The following is a 26,176-nucleotide window of genomic DNA, read 5'->3' as shown; positions in this document are numbered from 1 at the left end:
CGCCGTGATGCTTTTGAATTGCTTGAGATATGATTGGAATCACTTAATAAGAGGAAAATATTAAGTGCAACATGTGCAGCACAAGTCTGTCATATAGGCTACATACAATTATAATAATGACATTATAAATGTGTGCTTGGGACATGGATTTTAATGGTGAGACTTTTGTTTTTGTAATCAAGCTCTCAAAAATGATATAAAAACTTTAGATTTAGATTTAGATTTATCGGCCAATATATCGGTTATCGGCTTTCAAATAGCCTATATGGAATTATCGGTTATCGCTATCGGCCAAAATGTTTAATATGGGTACATCCCTAGACAGGATATAATCAGCGCGATCATTGGCTGTTTTTAAATAGTGAAAATAATTGCTTTTTATACATCAGTGCATCCCTAATATAAAAGTAAGTCACTTTATTTGTGTAGCTCTTTTCAAAATAGACATTTATTTGTATTCAGTTTTGTGAAAAGTCAAAAAATTAGTAAATTGGTCTAAATCACGCTTTAATGGAGTTGTCCGGTTGGTAACGTCATTTAGCATCATATCAGCACTTTCAACTGCTTACAAGAACATTTAGCAACGATACTGGTGAATTACAGTCTATTTTGTGATATAACATGCTTCAGCCTTCAAAAATGGGGGTTTTGTAGTGAAGTAATAGATTAAAAAGTGTTTAATGTGATGATGCAATCTTTACTCGTGCTGATCTAAAAATAAAATGACTTTTAAATTAATCTAAGAACTTGATAGGCTTTCTTTGGCTTTAGTCCCTAATTCCTGATTGAGTGTGGTGCGTTCTGATTGGTTGTCGGGAGTGTTTTGGCCTTTGATTGGCCAGAATAAGTGCAGAATTATTTAGAGTCGTCTCGGACTACGTGTTTTTTGTTCCAAAACTGTAATTTGGGGTTTTAGAGAAATGAGCGCAGTAGATTACTAGAATGAAAAACATGCTCTTACTATCCTGAGCTTCAGTAATTAGATGGTACTTGCGCCATGTGTGTGTGTTTGAGAGAAGCAGGCGTGTGTATGTGGACGTGCAGGGCTTTGTGGGAATAAAGTAGGGAATGGATGGATGTGAGATTGAGAATTTCAAGAGCTCTGCTCTGATTTGAGCTGTATTATCTGATCTGTCTGCTGCTCAAAACTACATAATGGAGGTTTAAAATGTATTGACGTTTTTTTTTTCTCCCCGGATCGGTGTAATTTAGTTTTCCATGCCGTAAGCTCAATCGATCATTACTCACGTCAGGCAGTTTTTCATCCGAGCGGATTTTGACCGTCATTGCTCCATAGTTTCTTTTGGAATCGGGATGTTTTGGCATATTCCAACATCATCCGACGACGGACTCGGCAAGTTCTCTGCAGTTCTGTTTGAGTTTATTTTTAGATTCCACTCGGTTTGAAGTCTGAGTCAGGCTGGGTCATGGGATTTGACTGAGGGTGACTAACTAAGCGAGGTCTCCGATTCTGGATTTTTATTTCTGACTCCTAACAGTGACCCGTTGGACAACAGGTTTTTTTTTTTTTTGGATTGAAGAAAATGTCCAGTATCACCTCCAGAGATCCCTGTTTGAGGTGAATGAGATTGGAAGAAGTCTACTTGAGTCTCTAAACTCGCTATTAATTTCGATAACCAGAATTTGTACGGGTTCTACATGGGCAACACCAGTCGGAGATCCCAACCTCTTCTGGAGGAGACGGAATATTTTAATAGTGCACCAGATACAGGTGAGAACAGATGCGCTGAACGCATGTATACAAAGGTTTTGGATTCATCAAGGTCATTGTTAGAGATTATGTGGAAGAATTTGAACTTTGTTTTCTGAGACGTATCCGGAGTAATATATAATATCAAGGCAGGATGAACTTTGTATTTGGTCGCTTGTCTTGATCTTTTGAGCTTTCATTTAATTCTAGTCATAAAGTGCACACATCCTCATTGCAGTTCATGTTGTACTTTGGTTTCCATGACTCTTATTGTGATATTGGGTTTTAGACTTTGAAGGATACAAATGTTCTCATCTGTTTCTGTCAATTTACGCTATTGGATTTAGATCGATCAGGCTTTGTTTGGGAAGTTCTTCAAAGTCAATTACTTATCCTGAAGGTTGTGCTGTTGTTTTATATTCTTTAGGTGTTCTGGAATTTTTGTTCAATTCCTTGTATTATGGTATCAGACTGCAATGCCTATGATACTTGTATATATTGTGTTACAGGATGATAACCATACCAATAATTTTTGTTAGTGCTACATTGATACATTAATTGCCCTCTTTAAAAAAAAAAAAATGCAAGCAAGTTCTTCTCCAACAAAGAAAGTATTTCTGGGAATACAGAAGCTTCTGATGTGAAATTCCAGGGACATTCCTTCCCGTTCCAGTTGTGTGGCTTTTGTCTAAGTGCTCATTTGATCCAGTCAAACTCTGGGTGGATCCAACCCAACGATCTGCGTCCAGAAAAAGAGATGCAGAGAGAGTCTTTCGGGACATGAATGAGATGCTCATTTTGACTTATCTGTTTGGGACATTTAGGATTTTGGGCTGCATGTGGATTGATGAGAGAGTCTTTAAAGAGGAACATGCTCGTTCTGCAAATAGTTCTGCACTCTTTTATCAGAAACATTGTATTTAACTTTCTACTTTATCACGGAAACATGCACTTGAATGTTTGCTCTTTGCTGTGCCAGCATCTATTCAAGGCCCGTAAGTCCAAAATAGGACATTCAGAAGTGCTGATGGCAGGACCTCAGATCACATTAAACCGTCTGCATTCGGGTTCTGTGTAACTCAAGCCAAACATCTGGGTTCATATTGTGCTATCAAAGCATCCTGTCTGATTTAGAGGAGATAAAGGATTGTTTTGCCCTGTAGTTTCAGTGTGCCAGTTTTCATGCTGAAATGGAGCTCGCCACTAGGGTTTCAGATGTAGAAATGTTTATCTTATAGCAATAGGATATGGGAGAAGAACACTTGGAAAAAATAATCAAATGCATTAGAGTTAATCAGTCACGTTAGTAATTCATTCATTCCCTCATAAAAGACGATTAAGCCTGTAATTCCGTTCGCAACTCATTTTACTTCTGTAATCTTGTGTAATTCCAAGTGAAACAGGAAGAAAATGTAAGAACTTGAGTTTATCCAATAATTCGCCTTTGGCTAAGCCACACCCTAGAATGTAGATTGACCAATCACAGAACGAGCTCCCACAGTGGTCCGACACTTTTACACAGCGCTCCATTGACTTTAACACAGGCGTCTCATATTTCTGGTCTAGGCCGGCTATTACCGTCGTAGTTTTATCTAAAATATGGTTAAACCTTAAACGTTGTGCCTGGGGCATTTGTAACACAGATACGCGTTTCCCAGAGAGGTTGGAGGGGGGTGTCCGTTTTCTCCCTTCCCAAAACCGAAGTCAAATCCTGACAAGTGTCGTCTAGCACACGCTGCTAATAAATACAACGTTATACTCGCGTAGTCCGTTTGCTTTGTAATAACGATTATAGAAGTGAATAGACCTACCCAGCTTTGCATGAACAGTGTTGCTCCTTGATATTGTTAGTCCCAGCCTCCGTCTCGATTAGTAAGATATGCGGTGGGTCATGTTTTGACTGTGACCGGTATGCTTTTGCCTCTATTTGGATGCCTTGTTGTTTCTTGCGTTTCACCTGTTTGTCGTGAATATAGCCTTCGAACGTGTGTCGCAGCCCCTTTTGCCTACTTCTATCGGACACTTTATTTGCTGCTTTATAAAAGTTTGATAAAATTTTAGCAGTAAGAGCTGTCACAGCATAAGCCATGTTGATACCAGAGCCCAGATGAAGTTTGTTTGTCGGACGTAGCAACAGTAACTAAGGGGGGCGGGGCTTAGCCAAGGCGAATTGGATCAAAAAGTGGGCGAATTGAGTCGGAGAGGGGTTAACAAGCACAGTAAGTGGACATGGTGATGTCAGCTGAAAAGGAAAGCTGTTCGATAAAACATTTCAAAGACAAACTTTGTGTTTATTGGGAATAATGTTTTATCGAGAAAGTAATGGGGTCAATTTTAATTCCATGATGACTTTTGAGTAAGTATTCATGCTGGTTGATTTGGTTCAAGGCAAAGGACTCTTTATTGAGGTTTTATAATTTTGTTAAAAATTATTTTGGAGAGAATAAATGGGGGGAAAAAGACTCTTGGAAATTCTGTTAGACATCATCCAAGGCCAGATAGAGAGAGTTGAGAGTAGGATGAGACTCTCTGAGGAAGGCCGTGAGCGTGTGTGTGTGTGAGAGAGATAGTGAGTGAAGGATAACAAGTGTTTTGCATCCGGAAATGATAATCTCTGTGCATTTCTCCTCTTGCTGTACAGTCACTCACTCTCGGCTGCGTAATGCTCTGTTTACCAAACAGAAAGTATTAAAACACCATCAGTCCTCCTGACGTACAGTCTGTCTGCTTGCTATACTCTGTTTACCTGACACTTTGACTGTCTCGAAGTCACCATTGTCTCAGAAACCCTGAAGACTGCACTGTGGTTTGTGGAAGCTCCTTAATTATTTTGTTCCCATCAGGTTTTTGGGTTTATTTGATATTTCCAAAACATCTTGACAAACAGAATTTGCTCGTAATGTATTGAAATATATTGCAAGGATGAACAGAGACATGAGAGTCCAAAGATGTTGCACATTGTTTTATAGGAATTTTTTTTGTCTAAAACAGTAACATTTAGGCTTCAATAGGGTTTCATTTGTTAACATTAGTTTATTACTCATTAGTTAATATGAACTATCAATGAGCAATATTTCTACAGCATTTATTTATCTTGGTTATCTTTATTTTCAACATTTACATATATATTTTTGAAATCAAATGTTAATAAACTACGGAAGCGTATTGCATTCACTTGAGGAAAAAAATCTACTCTGTTTTTCTGAATTAACAAGTTAATTATCTCAGAATTATGAGAATTTTTCATGGGAAAAAAAGTTTTTGCTCTGTTTTTTCTGAATTAATGACTTAATTATCTCAAAATTATGAGTAACTCATTAATTCATAAAAACAGAGTGAAAAAAATGTTTTTCAAGAAAAATGTATCTCATAATTCTGAGATAATTAACTTAATTCATAAAAACAGAGCAAAAACTTTTTTCAAGAAAAAATATCTTGTAATTCTGAGATAATTAACTCGATAATTCAGAAAAACAGAGCAAAAACTTTTTTTTCAAGAAAAAACATCTCGTAATTCTGAGATAATTCACTCGTTAATTCAGAAAAACAGCAAAAACTTTTTTCCATGAAAAATATCTTGTAATTCTGGGATAATAAGTCATTAATTCAGAAAAAAAGAGCAAAAACTTTTTTTCCATGAAAAATATCTCGTAATTCTGAGATAATTCACTCGTTAATTCAGAAAAACAGAGTAGATTTTTGTTCCTCGAGTGAATGCAATACGCTTCCGTAATAAACTGTACCTGTTAGCGTTAGTTAATACACTGTAAATTAACATGAAAGAGCAATGAATAATTGTATTTTAATTAACTAACAGTTAACATTTAAAGTGGACAATGAAGAAAAATGACCCTTTAAAGGAATAGTTCACCCAAAAAGGGAAATTCTCTCAACATTTACTCACCCCTCTGTTGAACACAAAAGAAGATATTTAGAAGAATGTCAGTAACCAGACAGTTGACGGCAATTGACTTCCATAGTTGGGAAAAAAAATACTATGGGAGTCAATGGGGTCCATCAACTGTGTGGTCTCCAACATTTTTCAAAATATCTACTTTTGTGTTCAGAAGTAGAAAGAAACTCATACAGGTTTGGAACAACATTTCCGTTTTTGGGTGAACTATCCCTTTAAGAGTTGTTTTAGTATTTGTTTCGTGTTGTAGACGCCAGTAACACTGAGACGAGACAGAAGAACAGAAGTTCATTTCAGCTGACACACGTCAATCACATGTGTCACTTTGCTTATGTCACCGTGGCAAGTGGCAACAGAGTCAGTGTGTATGTGATATTGCGTAAAGCAGACGGGCAGAAATAGATCAGGACCACAGCGTGTGTTTGATGGAAAGTGGAACTCTAGATTAGGGCTGCACGATGTATCATTTTAACATCGATATCGCGATGTGCGCATCCACGATAGTCACATCGCAGATATGTACGATGTCAAGTATGGATCGTAGTTGATGGTGATTCATGATCAGTAGGCAACGTGCCAGCAGCTCTCCGGCCCGTAACGCTTGTGATTCGTGGATTAATTGCAAAGTTCAACCATCATAGTGTGAGAGTTTATCAATTTGCAAGTCCTGTCAGTTTAAACATAAAGCGCAAGAAGACTGGAACTTGCGCGCTGTTTTCTGTCAGCCTCTAAAGCGTATTTTTGTCCCGCCAAAGTTTGACCGGTGACTGATGTAAAGACTGACTGCCAGTGTTGCCAACTTAGCGACTTTGTCGCTATTTTTAGCGACTTTTCAGACCCCTTCAGCGACATTTTTTTTAAAAAGCGACTAGCGATCTAGCGACTTTTCACACAAACCTGCAGTAATCTCCAGATGTTGCCAGTACTGTCCTGCGAGCGCGAGGTCTTGCCTTCTCCCGGCCGTCTCTCTCTCTCTCTAACGGCGTCTACCTTGTTCAGTGAATGGCTGAGACGAGCAGCAGCACATTCATGTGTTGAGCTCGCGCCAGTTTTTTTTTTTTTTTTTTTTTTTTTTCACGGACTTGTCACTTATCAGCTTCTCTTTTGTTTTATTTTTAAAGAGTTTTGTTTGACCATTTTAATTCCGTTCTTTTCTTGTGCTTATTACTTGTAATACTCACTATCACAGAGCTTTCACCCATTTCCCGAACTCTCTCAATTCAGATAATTTTACACATATAAAAAAATTTAGTCATTCACTAGCCTATATAGTTAGCCTACTTGTTCTACTGTCTGACAAAAATAATATAGGTAATGAAAACAGGTTTATTGGACATTCATATTATATTATATTAAAATACAGAATGTGAGCATGAATTTAGAGAGAAAACACATTAGGCATGGCAGAACGCAAGTACGACGCGATGACGTCATGAATATGCGAATTAGCGTATGACGTCATCTAGCGACATTTAGCGACTTTTAGGGAAGGCGTTAGCTACTTTCCTTAGAAAATGGTTGGCAACAGTGCTGACTGCTGCGCTTGTTTAACTGAGAGAGCGAGCAGAGAGAGTGAAAGCCCCGGTCGCGCGCGCGCACTCTCACCGTCTTCAAACTGTCTTTCTCGCTCTCCCTCCCTCGCGCATATTAATGAATTGAGTTGAGTTGACTCAGTGATGGATTTCATCCAGTGATGAAATGTTTTCTGTGTTGACAAATCTTGTGCGATGTGGTCCGTTAATGACACGTCCGATTCGCGAACTAATGACTCATTTGAACCGATTCACTTTAATGAATGGTTAAAACAACTGATCTGTCCAACACTGAACTCAAGAGACATAAATCAGAAACACTTTACAATAAGGTTCCATTTATTAAAGTCTAGTTAACTACATTAGTTAACATACTATTAATATTAGTTTCTATGCAGATTTACTCCATGACAAAACCACCCAAGTCATTCTAGAATGATTCATTCTTTCCAAATAAAGCTATTTAAGTAATCTGGTGAAATTGTTTTTATATCGCAATATATATCGCAGAAAAATAAAATATCGCAATGTGATTTTTTACCAATATCGTGCAGCCCTACTCTAGATTAGAGGATGGTGTATTTAATCATCTGTGTTTGGGCTGAACGATATGGATAAAAACCGAGCTGTCTTGATATATTTTTTTGTATTGATGTTACCATTCTAATTAAAGGCACAATATGTAAGATTTTTTTCGCCACAAGAGGGCGCAGTTTCCAACAATAACAAAGGCGTAGGTTGATGACGCAGTGATGAGCTGAATGATGGGACTTGCTGTCAAGCTGATGGATCTAATAATGTTAATGAATGAGTGCAAACATTCATGTTTTTTAACATTACAGTGGTATGAAGCAGGTCGCGATTGCTAAAGAGACAGATATCACACGCGAGTCCCGCGGATATAAAGGAATAAGGACATTTAATTCTACCGAACTACTCGCAAGTGCTGGATTACTCACACAGGTCAGTTTATTAGACGAATTAAACTTGTGAGGGAACGCAGCGCTGCTTCACTTGGTCTAAGGTTACACTATCACACTAAACGGCATTTAAATGTGTGTTGAAAGTTATAATGTTACGTAGGGATGTCACGGTACCAAAATTCCAGTAGTTGGTACCGATACCATTAAAATGTTACGGTAACTATTTTTTTTTATAATTTATTTAACTATTTGAAAAAAAATATATATATTCAATTCAATTCAATGACTTTATTATTTATGATGGTAAATTTATGAAAGCATTGAAGGCTACATGCTGTTTAAACGAAAATATTGATGATATTGAGAAATATTACTTATAAAAAAAGTCGAGTGAAAAATAATCAACCTTCAATGCACACATTATTATTATTAGTAGTAGTAGTATCTTTAATTAATGGAGACGTAGTTAAATCTATTGTACAGTAGCCTAATATAATTATTTCTGTCAATTTCTTTAAGTTAAACCGAACTTTTATTTTGACGGGTTGCCGCCGTGAAGACCTTTTGAGTTTCTGTGCGTGTATGATATGACGATAGTTTTTCTCAAATGAAACGGTTAAATAAAATGCTCATGAGTGACTCTCGGAGATGAATGGAATCATGAATCATGTCATCATATCGTGAGGCAGCAGAGACTGAAAACAGCGCGAGCGTCACTCGTGCTTCAGTGTGTGTGTGTGTGTGAGGTAACGTTAAATGAAACCGCGCATCTGCGCCGTTCATTCACACAGAGACAAGCAGAACATGAAGGGTTCATATTTAAATAGTCTTTTTGCAGTGTAATATACACAGACACCACATCAGCAGCGCCGCCGGTCGCCATGTCTCAGCGCTTTCATGAAGAGGACGCAACTTCACGCCCTTCGTGCATGCATGCGCACCCAGAACCGGGTTTGACTGGGTACTCGGTACCACCGGGACTTGGTACCGTGACGTTTATATTTTTTTAGTACCGACTTGGTACCGAAGTACCGAATATTTTGACAACACTAATGTTACGTGTTAGTTCGTTTGCTATACGAAACTAGCAGTAAGCTAGATCAACATTAGAATAACATACTGACCATATTCTAACATTTCATCATGTTGAGCTAACGTTATATAACATTGATTTGTTTTATGTACATTTGCTCACCTGTCTAATAAAGCTGTCAAGTCGTGACTCGTGAAGCTCTGTCGAGTCCAAATTAGTCGCGGACGTGGAGCTCTCGGCATCTCCAAAACGCCACGCTGATGTTGATCCTCATTTTAGTTCTCCTTGTTTGTCCCAAAGTCTGCTTGCCATGGTCTATGTTTGAAAGAAACAAGAACTGCACGCCGCTAAACGTTACGCAGTTGTCCACGTCTGTCGCCATGGTTACATCATGGCTATGGCGGCACGAGCGGAAACCGAGGATAGCGCGGATATTGCGTCATTGACAGGCGACATTTTTTTCTGGGGCGGCCACTTATTTAAAATTGGAATTTCTCTGAAATAAAAAATCTTTGGAGTCTTTTGGGATATTGTAAGTACACAACTGCAGGAAATATATCACACTGTGCAAGTGAATTTTGGATATTTTATTACAAAATTCTTACATATTGTACCTTTAACTTAAAGTTGGCATGAAACGGAAGTTGCGATTTATTTCTTCCCTGTTGTGATGTATATCCAGTGAATCGTCTTCTCAAACAAGAACAAACGTGCTGGGCTTGATTTTGTAGAGTCGTGAATGATGATGGTTAATGTAGGGGAATGTGTTTGCATTAGTCACATGTTAGTCACATGAAAACCACACCGAATTCCTGAATCCATAACCTGTACACACAAATCCTGTCCAGATAACTCATCTCATTCTGTCTGCTGTCCTCGTGTTCTTCCCTTGAGTCTGTCGCATCACGTCTGCTCCAGTAACCCAGTTCTCCTCCTCCTCCTCCTCCTCTTCCTGCACCTGTTCCTTCACACCTCTTTCATGACAGCGTTTCCTGCCGTGTGATTCGTGTGGGTAGATTCATGCCGAGATTACAGACACTCAATCTCACAAGAGCCTGTTAACAAGATTATTAGTGTTGCAAATGTACATTCTTGTGCATGATGTGTTTGAGGGACACACAGTGACTGTGTTTTACCTGTCATTATCTTTATTTCAACTAAACCAGTCATCTGGAGGAAATGCACTTTTTGTGTTTATGAAACATAGAAACTCTGTGCATGTAAATTAAACAATTTCAATAAAATAGTTCCTGTTTGTCAATCACAGACCAAGCATCGATTAGCTGTAATGTTTTTAAAACAAAAGGCAGAATCATGTGAAATTTGAGCTTTTCATGTTTTATTTTTAAACCAGAATTGTAAATATTTGTAAAATATAATGAATTCAATATATGCTTGTGACCATATATTAAATAGTTAAAATGAGCTTTTTTATTGTTAGTTAACCTATAGTTTTTTTTTTTAATTAGTTATCCTATTCTTTTATTATTATTTGGTTTGTTACTGTAGTATTAGGTTTTGTATTTTTATTGTACCGGTATTTGTGTTATAATTTAAGAGACAATGATTATTTTTTTTAATCAGGAAAACTTTTTTGTAAGATGGACCCAGAACTTTTTTTTATTATAATTTTGTATTAACTAATAAATTATTAATAAATGAATAAATGCTTAAAAATGTATGGCTCTTTAGTTCATGTTCGTATTAATTATACTTGACAAATGAGACCTTGTTGTAAAGCGTTACTAAATTGAAGATCAATTAAACAGATATTATTTGTATTACTTATCTCGTTTTGGGGGGTTTATTTTTTTATTTTTATTTTTTTATTGTATTTGTATTCTACTTTAAGAGAAGCCAATTTTAAGCAGGTAAACTATGTTTTGTAAGATGGACACCCCCCAAAAAAACTTTTACAATTTTTATCACAAGTACAATTAAGGAATCTTTTATAGAGTTGTTATGCATATACAAAACTATTCTTTTTTCACTAAGTTGAATTTTTATTAAATATGAGTATTTATTTAATGTTGAATCTGTATCTACCATGAAATAGCCTGTGAATCTGTAAAGGCAATGAACTTAAATATTACTACTATACATTTAAACTTATAATTTGGCTTTGTTCAAATCACTAGCTCTAAATATCAGTGCTAGTAATAGATTTGTCCTTAGAAAACTGAGTATCTGCTCTAAAGTTTATATTTGTATATTTCTGACTGTAATATGTAAAAAATGGTGTTTGTATTTTGTAGTTTAAATTGCTAAATGTAGTACTTACCAAATTCAAGGTGTGTGTGTGAGAGAGATGGGTAGGATAAGGATTAGTGTAAGGGGAAAGAATACAGTTTGTACAGTATAAAGCCATTACGTCTATGGAATGTCCCCATTTAGATAGCTAAGTAAACGTGTGTGTGTGTGTGTGTGTGTGTGTGTGTGTGTGTGTGTGTGTGTGTGTGTGTGTGTGTGGTTATCCATGACTCAGTGTTCCAGAGGTCAGTGCTCTTTGTTGTAAAGAGGATGGGCAGCACAGGAAGTGCTCCTGTGCATTGGAGCCAGACAGGAAGTTGATGGGTAGGACTGAGGCCAAAGCAGGAAGTGGTGTCTGTGACCTGCAGGTGACATGAGTTAGGAGTAATTGTATGTGTGTACTTTCGTGCTGAAGCAGACCTTGAACCGGAGGTTGGGGAACGCAGTCACTGTGATGATGGGGTCGCTGGACAGGAAATGATGCAGGATTTGACCGGGGCTTCCTATTCCTGAATTCATTTTTCTAGCAACTGCGCTTGAGTTCAGACACACACGTGTGTTCATTAGTCTATAATGGACATGGTTTGAAGGCTGTAGTTAGACCAGCTAAAATCTGATGCCTCCCTCTCTGTTTTTCCGTCAATCTATATTATCAGCATTCCATTAAAGACAGTGAAAACACTCCCTCGGGCGGACCGGGAGAGAGCGAGAGAGCGAGAGAGGGAAGTGTGCTATAGTTGATCTTTCAGAGAACTACATTAGCCTGTCTGTTGAAATGTTCTGCACTAAGTGGAACTTGATTGACAGCATAATTTACTCAGACTTGAAGCTCAGCATCAGGGTTACCCATAATGCATTTCAGGCCTATTGCCATTGCTCCTTAATGGGATAAACGCGAATATTTGTGCACTTCAAATTCTGGTTTTAAATATTTAAAATATTATTATTCATGTCATTCAATCCCCTGTGCAGTTCTTGCTTACAAAGTCTTAAAGAAACATTCAATAAAATGAGATTTCTTTCAAGTTCTATGCGTTTTATGTTAAGAGACATGAACAAAAAAGGAAACTAAATGAACCACAATTATTTGAAAAACAATTAATCGTCAGCGAAGACAGTGACAGTGAAAGACTTGCAACAGTTTTAAATAATAATGAATTGACCAAACCAAAATTGTACACTTAACGTAATGTAATTGGTCATGTTAATGAGCGTCTTGTTGATCCAGTGCTTTCTGATGATTTACACTAATCATTGTTTGTTTTATTTGATGACATCAACTCTCCTTTTTCCAGTTTTTCAGTATATACCACTGTCTATTTTAATAGTACGTGAAACATTTATCTGAATATACCAATAAGCATTTATTTTTTTCTTCCATTTTTTTTATTTATCTAAACACAAATAAGAGTGTAAACAGTGACAAAAAGCATAGATAATTTATAATATAACCATTAGAAAACAAATCTTACTCCTTACCCGCCAGGCCCAACTGTCCTAATTAGGACTGTAAGAAATGACTCTCTTTAATTTATCAATAAGCATTTCTAACATTGTTGTTGCGTGACATTGCATTTTTAATTCAGTGATTGCATCCAGTTGTAATCGCTGAAATAAGTTATATTTAAAACAGTTTTGTCAAAAACATCTTAACTTTTGGCAGTCAGATCCGATTATGAGTCACACTGGACATGGAAGGTCAAGTGGAGCACTTTGCATTCATGCGGGACGAAGTATCCCACATAGGGCCAGATTTACTAACGGCTTGCTCCAGCGCAAACCCTCTTTGGCCGTTACTGTCAGGATTTACTAAAGACAGTGATAAATGAGTTGTGAAAAGGCATGGACAGTTATTTTGCGGCTGACCTTATTGCATGTCCATTAGTAGGAGTTTCTCTTTCAGACACAAAATGTAATCTTTCCCTTGCATCCTGTAACAAATCTTTCCCTCGCTGGTCATTTTTTTTATTTTTTTTGTCCAGGAGCCTTTATATTGTTTAATTTTTAAAATGTGTTTTCTATTTTTTTTTTTTTTTGGGGGAATGTTTTTTTAAAATAATTTTTTATTATAATTTCTAGATTTTATCAATCAATAATATAATTTAAGCACATTCAAAATAACTCATGCAATGTTCAATGCATGCAATGACCAGCTCAAAATATCTCACATTGGGTCAATTTGTGTCTCGGCCGACCTCCTGTGGGGAAAAAATATATATATAACATGAGCTGTTCGGCTGGGTCCTAAAGTCAGTTCCTTCGGTATGCTTTCAGATACACGGGTAGACATGTAAAATTATACTTTGGTAAAGTTTTACCAAAAGCATGTATTTTTCCTGTGTACCGAAACATTTCTCGCATTCCATTCATTTCTAAAGGGGACAAATTGACCCACGAAGGAAATATTTGTTACTTTTTGTAATTTCAACCACCTAAACTCCTAGAATCCAGTACATTTTTAGTGTGTGTGTGTGTGTGTGTGTATTCGTGGCTTAAGTGCTACAAAAGTCCCAAGGTCTTGGACCACTCCGATGAACAGTACATGTTTTAAAATAACCCGAGGGAAAGATAAGGGTTAAATGAATCATGCAAGGTGATTTACTAAGGTTTGTGCTAGTCAATTTACTGGTATTTGCGCCATTATGTACCACCCCCAAAAAACCCCGGCTTAAACCAGACGCGAATTTGTTCTGCTCTTGGTAGATTGCGTTGGTCATTATGGAAATGATCCGTGTTCGTCAGTTCAGTCGAGTCGTCAGTAGATCACGCGCAGATCTTTCCACTCCCATCGGCGCCGGTTTGGATTTGCGTTCTCACGCTAATTTTAGTTTAGTAAATCTGGCCCATAGTCTGTTGCGGTTGCAAACTGCACATTTTGTCAAATGTAACAAGTCATCTGGGCTTTCTATGCATACTACATACTACTTTTTAAAAACGGTAGGTTGTATTCTGCGTGCGTCTCTGTCGATTCTGGTGGTAGTTATTCTTCACTGCACGTAAATTGCACAATGCTAGGTGTCTTGAGTCAAAACTACATTGACTTTGCATGATGCAGCCACTTACACACTCAGTATTGTATTGTAGAGATTGATTGGTGAGTGCTGGTGTGTGATATGGATCTGTAGTATGGATTTTAGTGGTGGTTACATTTAAAGTACTACATTACCCACGCTCCACTGCTGCCCACCATGCATGCGTGTGTGAGAGGTTAATTAAGTGTTGTATGTGTGTGTATTAGAGCATAATGGCTCCACCCATGTTAGTTACAATACAACTTTTCCGTTTTACCCAGAAGGCATTGTTCTGAGCACGCAGTCTGAACGGAAAGGCAGAGTCCCTTTCTGCAACAATGGCTGTCAACATGCACACAAACATGACATGTAGTTTCCTGCATTTTTATAACGCAAAAAGTGTTTTTTCTCATGAGGGGTCAGAGGTCATCTGTGCATCCATGTCTTTGGAGAGACTAGTGTGTATGATTGATGGCTGTCCAAACTATGTACACGCTTCTTAAACACACACTCTAGAGCCCCTTTCACACAGAGATTCATTCACACTGCCAGTGATTTTCTGAAATCTATGCGTGCATTCACACACCTTAAAGATACGTGATGTTGATGTTAAGGTTGCTTATGATCTGCGATTGCTCTCGAGAAACCACGCTCGTACATTTTTTTTTCTGATTTGATCATAAACTAGTGCACCGCGTACCGTTCAACTAAGTTGGTGAACGATCTCAGCTTCAGCGTCATCACTACAACAACACACCCCTTACGGCATCGGTCCTGGCTTTGGTTCACGCAGAGAGCGTTCCGGGACTGATCCCAGCAGTGTTACTTGGTCCCCATCCTGGGATCAATCCCGGGACGTGTTTGCCTTCACACAGAAGGCACTGCAATTTTCTGGGATCAGCGCTCTGTGTGAGAGAGGCTTAGAACAGCTGTTCTCAACCAGGAGGACAACAAACTTCCTAGGGGGCCTCAATATGATTTAAAATAAAATAAAACAAGCATTAAAATAAGCTAAAACGATTAAAAAAAGGTTGAGATAAGGTTTCCTGCACCAAAAACAGTCATCATTGTTTTTTTCGTGACCATATTCCACCCTCAGTTTTGTCTGGTAATGCTAGTCATGCCGAATTTACACACTTTAAATCTTTAAACAGGCTGTTTTGCTGCTGTACCTTTAAGATTTCTATTGAGAAACGATCTCTGTTATGATTGTGTAACCTTTCCGTAGTGGAGAGCGCTGAAGTTCCTACATACTGAGTAATTGTTGTGTAAATGTGGGCAGATTTATGTAAATGACCTTGTTGTTGTGATGTCACAATCACAATAGCCGCTTTGAGACAGGGCTTTAAAGCGATAGTTCACTTCAAAATGTAAATTCTGTCATCATATAATCACCCTCAAGTTGTTTTAAACCTGTATGAATTTCTTTCTTCTGCTGAACACAAAGGAAGATATTTTGAAGAATGTCAGTAACCAAACAGTTAACTGGACCCATTGACTTCCATAGTAGGAAAGAAAATTCAGTCAGAGAAACAGAGGAAGCTCCCGATTTATGATAGTCCGGTATAAAGAGACGAGACGTAACGTTAGGCTACTGACAGATAAAATAAACACATGATTGTAATAACCTTTATGATTTGTCTGATTTCTTCAAGCGTTCATATTACTATGGTGGGCCAATGGTAGAGTGCAGTCTTTTGCATCGCGTAAATATTTCTACGTTATACGGTTATCAGAATCCACAGCGGATCACAAACAGAAGGCATTCAAACATGAAAGTGAATTTTGAGGTAAATTATTTTAACAGTCTTTAAAGGGTTAGTTCACCCAAAAATGAAAATGATGTCATTAATGACACCCCCTCATGTCGTTCCGAGCCCGTAAGACCTCCGTTCATCTTCAGGACACAGTTTAAGATATTTTAGATTTAGTCCGAGAGCTTTCTGTCCCTCCATTGGAAATGTCTGTACGGTATATTGTCCTTGTCCAGAAAGGAAATAAAGACATCATCAAAGTAGTCCATGTGACATCAGTGGGTTAGTTAGAATGTGTTGAAGCAGCGAAAATACATTTTGGTCCAAAAATAACAAAAACAACGACTTTATTCAGCATTGTATTGTGTTCCGGTTCTGTTGTGGATCCGCGTTCAGTGCCGCTGCTGACGTGTGTCTGGTGTGTGTGTGTGTGTGTATTCCGGTTCTGTTGTGGATCCGCGTTCAGTGCCGCTGCTGACGTGTGTCTGGTGTGTGTGTGTGTGTGTGTGTGTATTCTGGTTCTGTTGTGGATCCGCGTTCAGTGCCGCTGCTGACGTAAGACGCTGCTGACGTGTGTCTGGTGTGTGTGTGTGTGTGTGTATTCTGGTTCTGTTGTGGATCCGCGTTCAGTGCCGCCGCTGACGTAAGACACTGCTGACGTGTGTCTGGTGTGTGTGTGTGTGTGTGTGTATTCTGGTTCTGTTGTGGATCCGCGTTCAGTGCCGCCCCTGACGTAAGACGCTGCTGACGTGTGTCTGGTGTGTGTGTGTGTGTGTGTGTGTGTGTGTCTGGTGCGCCCGAGCTTCGTTTACAGTCTGAGGGAGACGCACGCTGGAAACAAAACAATCTTCGCAAACATGTCTAAGGATTTCCACACAGAGGAAGACTTGCATTTTTTTGCCCAGCCATATTTATTTAAACCCGAATACACACACACACACCAGACACACGTCAGCAGCGGCACTGAACGCGGATCCACAACAGAACCAGAATACACACACACACACACCAGACACACGTCAGCAGCGGCACTGAACACGGATCCACAACAGAACCGGAATACACACACACACACACACACACACACACCAGACACACGTCAGCAGCGGCACTGAACGCGGATCCACAACAGAACCGGAATACACACACACACACACCAGACACACGTCAGCAGCGTCTTACGTCAGCAGCGGCACTGAACGCGGATCCACAACAGAACCAGAATACACACACACACACACACACCTGACACACGTCAGCAGCGTCTTACATCAGCAGCGGCACTGAACGCGGATCCACAACAGAACCAGAATACACACACACACACACACACACCAGACACACGTCAGCAGCGGCACTGAACGCGGATCCACAACAGAACCGGAAGACAATACAATGCTGAATAAAGTCGTAGTTTTTGTTATTTTTGGACCAAAATGTATTTTCGCTGCTTCAACACATTCTAACTAACCCACTGATGTCACATGGACTACTTTGATGATGTCTTTATTTCCTTTCTGGACAAGGACAATATACCGTACATACATTTTCAATGGAGGGACAGAAAGCTCTCGGACTAAATCTAAAATATCTTAAACTGTGTTCTGAAGATTAACGGAGGTCTCACGGGCTTGGGACGACATGAGGGCGAGTCATTAATGACATAATTTTCATTTTTGGGTGAACTAACCCGTTAATGCTGATGTTAGCTGACAGAATCATCCGGCACTGTCGTCTCCAGACTCGGGTAAACCCCGCCTCTGGTCGTAACCACTCCTCTAGCCCGAGCTGGCCCGCTTTGGACCAAGGTATTCGTCAGGCCAAAAATCCCTGGCTGTTGGCCCCGAAGAAGAGCCCTGACGAGGCCCGATCAAGCCCTGGAAGTGACATTGGAAATGCGACTGGCCCTGGCACGCACTAGCACTCTCGCTTTTGGCCCGACAGTAGAAACGCAGCTAATGATTTCTGAATGAGCAGTGCAGTTTAGATTCTGTCTAATTGTGCATGTGTGAGTATTATTTAACAGATATTACTTTGAACAGGATGATAAATTAAGAAATAGCTGTGTGTGTGTGTGTGTGTGTGTGTGTGTGTGTGTGTGTGTGTGTGTGTGTGTGTGTGTGTGTGTGTGTGTGTGTGTGTGTGTGCGCAGTGTCTCTCTCTTTCTCTCTCTAATTACAGCCCATAAAATTCCAATTATGATAAAACCCCACAGACGGGGATTCTAGTTTATGTAATTGCCTGTGGGAGCACGTTTGTTTGGTGATGTTTATCGCCAGCAAGGCTTGTATGTGTTTATTTGTATAGTTTAATTGTGCTTATTATATAAAACGACTCTGATCTTGCATTGATTGCTGGTTGTAAGTATCCCACCCTCCTTTTTCAGTGACAGATCGTCTCTCTAAATGTATCTGTCATCTCTCTGATAACCAAAACAGTGCTGAGAGTTCGTCAAAGATGAAGCCTGAATGTATTTCCCCAATCATCTGGGGTTTTTGTTCTGTCGCAGATTTTAAATTGTAATTTATTTTATGCAAAAGCTCCTTTTGATATGTACTTGTCTTGTGAATTTATCCTTCTGTGTTTTGTTGTTTTCCAGAATCCCAGAAGTCTCACCTCTCCTCTTTCACGATGAAATTGATGAAATTTCATTCCCCGAAGATTAAAAGAACTCCATCTAAGAAAAGCAAACAACTCCAGCCAGAGCCTGCAGTGAAGACTCCAGAGAAACCCGTCAACAAGGTAAAGCAACTCTACTCTTTCCTTTTGAGATCTACAGTTACTCTACCATAACTCTACAGTAGTCAGAATTAACTTTCCACTAACTCTAGGTAATAAACATTACCTTTCCACCCTCTTACCTCTACAGTTACTCCAAACTCAACCCTCTCAACTTTACAGCAACTCTACGGTTGCTCTACATCAGTGAACAATAACTCTCTACTTTCAATTCTGCAGTAAATCTGCTGCTCTACCGCAGTAAACATTCACTTTCCACCCTCAGAACTCTACATTAACTCTGCTACCCTTCTACATCAGTGCACATTAACGCCCGGTATACCCTCTTAACTCTACAGCAACTCTAGTGCTGCTGTCAGTGAACATTAACTCTATGCTTTAAGTTCTATAGTAGCTCTACTGCAGCTCTGTCGCTGTAAAGATTATCTCCACACCTTTACAGCTGTAGTTTAACTCTACTGCTGCTCTCTCAACTCTACTGCAACTCTGTTGCCACTCTATCACTGCAAACATCGAGTTAACATCCTAATTAATGTACTCTCAATTCTACAGTAAATCTTCTTCTGCTCTACCGCAGTAAAAAAATTTTAGACCCTCAGATCTCTACAGTAACACTACTGCCTTTCTACATCAGTACATTAACTGTTTACCCTCCTAACTCTACAGCAACTCAAGTGCTGCTCTGTCAGTGAACATGAACTCTATGCTATATGTTTTACAGTAGCTCTACTGCAGCTCTATCTCTGTAAAGATTATATCCACTCCTTTACAGCTGTAGTTTAACTCTACTGCTGCTCGATCTCAACTCTACTGTAACTCTGTTGCCGCCCTATTATCGCAAATATCAACTTTCCAGCCTCTTTAAATAATGTTAATGTCTTTTAACAGAAGGTGAGTCGACTGGAGGAACAGGAGAAGGAGGTGGTGAGCGCTCTGCGTTACTTCAAGACGATTGTGGACAAGATGAGCGTCGATACAAAAGTTCTCCAGATGCTTCCTGGTTCAGCTAGTAAAGTTTTGGAGGCCATATTGCCTCTGATGCAGGTAGAGGCTCGGATACAGCACAGGTGAGGGGACCAGCACTACCTATGGTTTTTCAACATGTACCATGGTAATACCAAATATCTTCAAGTACCATATTAAATAGAGTTGTATATTTTAGGATTTTACAGCTTGCATGCAGCCTCTCTCCATTATTCTCCCTCTCTCTCTCTCTCTGCAGCTCGGCAATGTCCTCCTGTCATAACCGCGTCTATCAGAGTTTGGCGAATCTCATTCGTTGGTCCGACCAGGTGATGCTGGAGGGCATCGACCTCGACGACAAGGACACCGTGGCAACCGTCACCACGGTGATCAAAGGCGTGCTGGATGGTGTGAAGGTGAGGGGATGAGATGTGTGTTTGTGACAAGGTTAAAACAACACTGGCATATTTATAACTGGAGTGTGTGCGTTGGAAACAGGAGCTGGTGAAACTCACAATAGAGAAACATGAGCAACCGTCCCCGACGTCCCCCAACAAACCAGCGCTTCCTGTGACCAAAGCTGAGAGGTACAGTCGTAAAGGCCCAGATTGCTTTATCAGGTTTGCATAGAGATTGTTTAATAATGTTTTTCTCTCTCTTTTCTCAGTGTGTGTGAAAATCCTCTAACTGAGCGAGAGAAGGCGATCCTGAGTAAGACCACGCCCATCGTCACGCCCACTGACAGCTTGACTGACATGTCCGAGGAAGAGGCTCCGCCCAAACCTCCTTTACCGGGACTCAAACTGGCAGAGCACAGGTATGACAGCGTGACTTGGAAATCTGAAATTGTTGTTTGTGGTTTCAGAAAACGAAAAAAAGAAACTGATTTACATATTTTTAAAAGGCATATTAAAAAGATATTGTTCATTTTTCATGCTTGAAATCAAAGACTTGAGTCTGTTGCATTGTAGGATTGCTTTCTGCTAAATGCAGTTGGTCATCAAAGTATTTCATACATTCACTGAATACAAACTGAAAACTGCAAGCATAGTGAGTGTTAGGCTAGTGTGCTAGCTCAGACCTTCATTTCGGTTCCGTCTCAAATCATTTGATACCTCACTGTTTCCTTTACAGCCAACAGATTAAGGTAAATACGCGTGTGTGTAGTGTGTAGGATGCATTGATGAGGCGAACATCAAGTATACTTTAGGGTAGTGAGTAGTGAGCAGAATAATTAGCAGTATGTAGTATATTTAGTGATGGTAATTTACGTCATGTTCATTTTTAATTCTACTTTCTTCCACAAGTAAGTATCTAAATATATTTGAATGAAAACACATCCGATACACACACACATTCATATGACGGCATCATCTCTCAAAGGCGTTTTGGCTTCTGAAGCAGAAGTTTTTTCATTGACTTTTTATCTGTAATTAGAGACATGCAAGTAGTAACTGTATCACACACACTTTCTGTGAAGGGGAATTACAGATGGTTGTGAGTTATTTTTGCTGTCTGATGATAAGAGATGTGTGTGTGTGTGTGGAGGGTGTATGAGATCATGTTAGCTATAGACTTTAGTCAGAATACATGGCATACTTAATTTAACATCAACCAAAACAAGCTGTAGTTCACTCAAAATACCACACTTCTTAAGGTCACATTTAATTCTAACTAAGTTTTGCAATGGAAATGTGTGTAAATGCTCATTTTCAATAAATGATGTACTAATAAATGGGCTGATATTTAGGTATTTTATGATTACCACAATTTCAATTTATTTTTTAAATGTGAATTCAGTTTAAATAATGCAAGTAAATGTTCATTTAATGTTAATATTTAAAGTATTTTGCATCATTGAATCTGAATTCTATTGCTATTTTTTTTTCAAATGTCTCATATTCATATGCATAGATGCATGTTTTTTTTTGTAAAAATACTCAATCCGTATTTTTATAAACCTTCTTTATAATAAAATACCGTGCATAGAAAAACAAATGTTTGTTTTGTACTCATATTTTAGTGGAAAACCCAATATTAAATACCTGATTAAGTGGGAAACTCTGAATATCTGTGTACAAATTTCAAAGCGTTTGTCAGTATATCTCTATATTAATATATAACAGCGTGATATCGGCCATCAGCCACCCTGCGCTCTAGATTTTGCATCATTGTTAAACCCACAGCTCAAGATATTGAAGGAACTGTACTTCCGTCCCTCTCAGCCTGAATTAAATCTGGCATACTCTAATTAATGTCTCTTTGTTTGTTTAGCATTTCAACCACTGTATCAGTTTCTCTCTCCATCATCTTTGTCTCCTTCAATCACACATCATCTTTGTCTTTCTGCATTTTCTGGTTTTCATCCATTTTTTTTTTTTTCTGGAAATGTTTGTTGATCTTCTTCCTCTGTACTCTGTGATCGATTGGTTGTCATGGGACAGGAACAGGATGCAGTTGTGCTCCGATCCTGTTGCCGGGCAGCGGAGGGCCACGGCGATGGAAACGTACGTTAGCCAATGGTGTACTCCTGTGTGCATTTTGACATCACACAGTTACACCCCTCGGCCTCTCTGATTGGACGGTGGCCCTTACCTGCATGTGGTTGTGTGGCATTGTGTGTCCAATTGGATTGCACGTAGCAGAGTGACGACCAATCAGAGGAAAGCCTGATTGCATGGCTGACCAATGAGGCATAGTCTATAAATCCTAAAAGAATGTGAATGGAATTATCCTAATGGGGATAATTTTGTAATAAATAATCTTGAAGTTGTAAAGAAAACAAAGATTATTGGAATATAACTTTCACGCTTACTAGCCGTTTCTCTGTTATTAGTTTGATTTACTAGCAATTTCTGAGTGAAAATTGTTTCTGCTCCAATTTTATTCCAGTGCAGTTTCCAATAGGAATATCATAATTCTCAATAGAATAAAATAAAACCCGATAAATGTTCAGTCAGATGAAAGTGTTCCTAAAATCCTGTAGGATCTGATTTGATTCTTAGAATATTCTAATTGAATCTTATGAAAAAGTTCCAAATTTTAATACAAATTCCAAATGGAATCCTGTGCACATTCCTTCAGGATTTTTGCCTAGAGATGCATCCCGCTCTAATCCTTCCCACTGGGTGTTCTATGATTAGTTTATTCTAATGTTTCCATGGTTACCTGGTAGAGCTTCATTGAAGTGAAGAATCGTCAGGGAAACCCAAGATTCGAACTCACCGCCCACACATTCCACTGCTGTGATACTTTTATGTGTGTGTTATGTGTGAGTGTGTCCAATTAAATTCCTGGCTAGACCCTCGCTAACTGTGTGTAGACTGTCTGTGCTCGTTTCTTTTGACCTTGTTACATTGTTTGTTTCATACTTGTGAACTCATTTGCATATTTATGCATATTGTGCCCATAGCCCGCCCGCTCTGCCTCCCAAGAAGCGACAGTCGGCCTCCTCCCCCACGCGTGTTGCCGTGGTAGCGCCGATGAGTCGAGGATCATGTGGTCTCAACCTGCCTCCTGGAGCCCTGAGACAGGTACGGCTCCTGGTCATGGCCCTTGAACTTTGACCTTTTGTAACAACCCTAATTTTGATTTCTTAACTTAAAAGTGAAGTATGTAATATTGAATGGTGTTTAAAATCGGTATTTTTATTGTTAACTGAAACCATTGAAAGCATTTTTGTTAATTGAACTAAAGTAAAATAAAATAGAAATATTTGATACAAAAATAAAAATAAATGAAAATGAACTGAAATAGGTTTAAGCTGAAGTACTAAAATGACTCAAATTCAAATAATAACTATATAGAAATTTTCGTGCTGTCAAATCGATTAATTGCATCTAGCATAAAAGTTTGTAAATATATGTGTGTCTATATATACACTCACCGGCCACTTTATTAGGTACACCTGTCCAACTGCTCGTTAACACTTAATTTCTAAGCAGCCAATCACATGGCGGCAACTCAGTGCATTTAGGCATGTAGACATGGTCAAGACAATCTCCTGCAGTTCAAACCGAGCATCAGTATGGGGAAGAAAGGTGATTTGAGTGACTTTGAACGTGGCATGATTGTTGGTGCCAGAAGGGCTGGTCTGAGTATTTCAGAAACTGCTAATCTACTGGGATTTTCACGCACAACCATCTCTAGGGTTTACAGAGAATGGTCCGAAAAAGAAAAAACATCCAGTGAGCGGCAGTTCTGTGGGCGGAAATGCCTTGTTGATGCCAGAGGTCAGAGGAGAATGGCCAGACTGGTTCGAGCTGATAGAAGGGCAACAGTGACTGAAATAACCACTCGTTACAACCGAGGTATGCAGCAAAGCATTTGTGAAGCCACAACACGCACAACCTTGAGGCGGATGGGCTACAACAGCAGAAGACTCCACCGGGTACCACTCATCTCCACTACAAATAGGAAAAAGAGGCTACAATTTGCAAGAGCTCACCAAAATTGAACAGTTGAAGACTGGAAAAATGTTGCCTGGTCTGATGAGTCTCGATTTCTGTTGAGACATTCAGATGTTAGAGTCAGAATTTGGCGTAAACAGAATGAGAACATGGAACCATCATGCCTTGTTACCACTGTGCAGGCTGGTGGTGGTGGTGTAATGGTGTGGGGGATGTTTTCCTGGCACACTTTAGGCCCCTTAGTGCCAATTGGGCATCGTTTAAATGCCACGGCCTACCTGAGCATTGTTTCTGACCATGTCCATCCCTTTATGGCCACCATGTACCCATCCTCTGATGGCTACTTCCACCATGTCACAAAGCTCTAATCATTTCAAATTGGTTTCTTGAACATGACAATGAGTTCACTGTACTAAAATGGCCTCCACAGTCACCAGATCTCAACCCAATAGAGCATCTTTGGGATGTGGTGGAACGGGAGATTCGCATCATGGATGTGCAGCCGACAAATCTGCGGCAACTGTGTGATGCCATCATGTCAATATGGACCAAACTCCCTGAGGAATGCTTCCAGCACCTTGTTGAATCTATGCCACGAAGAATTGAGGCAGTTCTGAAGGCAAAAGGGGGTCCAACCCGTTACTAGCATGGGGTACCTAATAAAGTGGCCGGTGAGTGTATATACACACACACACACGTATTTACATATACACAAATAACTTTTATGTTAGATGCAATTAATTGATTTGACAGCACTAATATAAAGAAAAAAATAAGAAATATATAATTTTATAAAACAAAACTAATTAAAACATTTTTTTGAATTATTTTAAAAACAAAAAATGTATGAAAAAGAAATAAAATGAGAAATTTATGATATGCAAAATAAAGAAAATACGATTAAAGTGGAAACTGATATAAATAAAGCTCATTTTTATATTGTGTATTTTAACATGACTGGAACGCTGATTTGACCAATCAGCATTCAGGATTGTAATGATCTGTTTAATAATTGGAAATTACCTATGACACCATTAATTAATAAACAATACTTTTATTAACATTAATTAATAAAAGTAATATTTTTTTTCATTTAAATTAATGTTAATTTCATATTCTATTTGTATTTATTCATTTAATAGTATTTTACCATTAGCCCTGTAGTTATTTTGCTTTATTTGCGCTGCTTTGGAAATACAAATGTACATTTTTCTGTCATGCCAATAAAGCAGACCAAATTGAAAAAATGCCATTTCATTTCAAGAGCATTAAACATCATCATAAAGACTAATTCCAAAACCTCATATAAGGGTTTTGCATGTCATTGTAATGTGCTTATTAAGTCAGTGTGATGATGATGTTTTGGTTGCATGTTGTGTGGCTGAAGCAGCAGGAGTTTGATGTGGATCTCCTCCAGAGGCGTTTCTCCGGCGGGAGCCAGTCGTACGGTGGGGATTCGCCCCGTCTCTCTCCCTGTAACAGTATGGGAAAGCTCAGCAAGTCCGACGAGCAGCTCTCTTCACTGGAGCGAGACAGTGGACAGTGCTCTCGCAACACTAGCTGTGAAACACTAGGTATACACACACTATTACACGGTTTGGTTTCTCCCTCCATTTCTGTCACCTGATGGAGTTTGGGTTCCTTGCCACGGTCACCTTTGGCTTGCTTAGTTGGGGTTTAAAAGACACTTAATATTCATTAAAGGAGAACTCCGGCGCAATATGAACCTTTGGTCTAATAAAAGATTGGTACCTAGTCAAACGTTCTCTGAGATTTGTTTTCATGATAATCGAATGTAAAGAGTTTTATCTCTAAAAACTGTTTAGCGTATAACGCTAGTAATGGGGGCATTTAATAAGTAAAAAGAAATCGCTAGTTTATACCACTAACAAGACTCAAAATAGCCCCACACGAACACAGTAACATAATGAGGGTCCC

The 26,176-nt window shown here is 39.0% G+C and overlaps 1 protein-coding gene across 10 annotated transcripts in view; it reads left to right on the top strand.

The window, feature by feature from the left end:
- The window catches only part of rapgef1b (Rap guanine nucleotide exchange factor (GEF) 1b), a 90,091-nt gene that overhangs the window by 7,275 nt on the left and 56,640 nt on the right, over positions 1-26,176 (top strand). The window contains exons 1-9 of one of the 10 annotated variants that reach the window (XR_008808898.1): positions 1,381-1,732; positions 18,727-18,869; positions 19,755-19,933; positions 20,089-20,245; positions 20,328-20,416; positions 20,497-20,646; positions 22,274-22,336; positions 23,242-23,362; positions 25,626-25,812. Coding sequence is in view for 9 of the 10 variants with exons in the window: in XM_056266136.1 (XP_056122111.1) it covers positions 1,660-1,732; positions 18,727-18,869; positions 19,755-19,933; positions 20,089-20,245; positions 20,328-20,416; positions 20,497-20,646; positions 22,274-22,336; positions 23,242-23,362; positions 25,626-25,812 (1,162 nt within the window). In the remaining variant the exon portion in view is untranslated. Of the gene's footprint in view, positions 1-1,380; positions 1,733-18,726; positions 18,870-19,754; positions 19,934-20,088; positions 20,246-20,327; positions 20,417-20,496; positions 20,647-22,273; positions 22,337-23,241; positions 23,363-25,625; positions 25,813-26,176 lie in introns of those variants that run through there. The other 9 variants (XM_056266136.1, XM_056266135.1, XM_056266134.1 and 6 more) reach the window with 9 other exon arrangements.

The sequence above is a fragment of the Rhinichthys klamathensis genome, unplaced genomic scaffold (genome assembly GCF_029890125.1).
Source record: "Rhinichthys klamathensis goyatoka isolate OS25496 unplaced genomic scaffold, OSU_Roscu_1.1 h1tg000245l_1, whole genome shotgun sequence".
Lineage (NCBI taxonomy): Eukaryota > Metazoa > Chordata > Actinopteri > Cypriniformes > Leuciscidae > Rhinichthys > Rhinichthys klamathensis.
The sequence above is the reverse complement of the archived record's forward strand: the minus strand, read 5'-3'. Positions and strand labels throughout refer to the sequence as shown.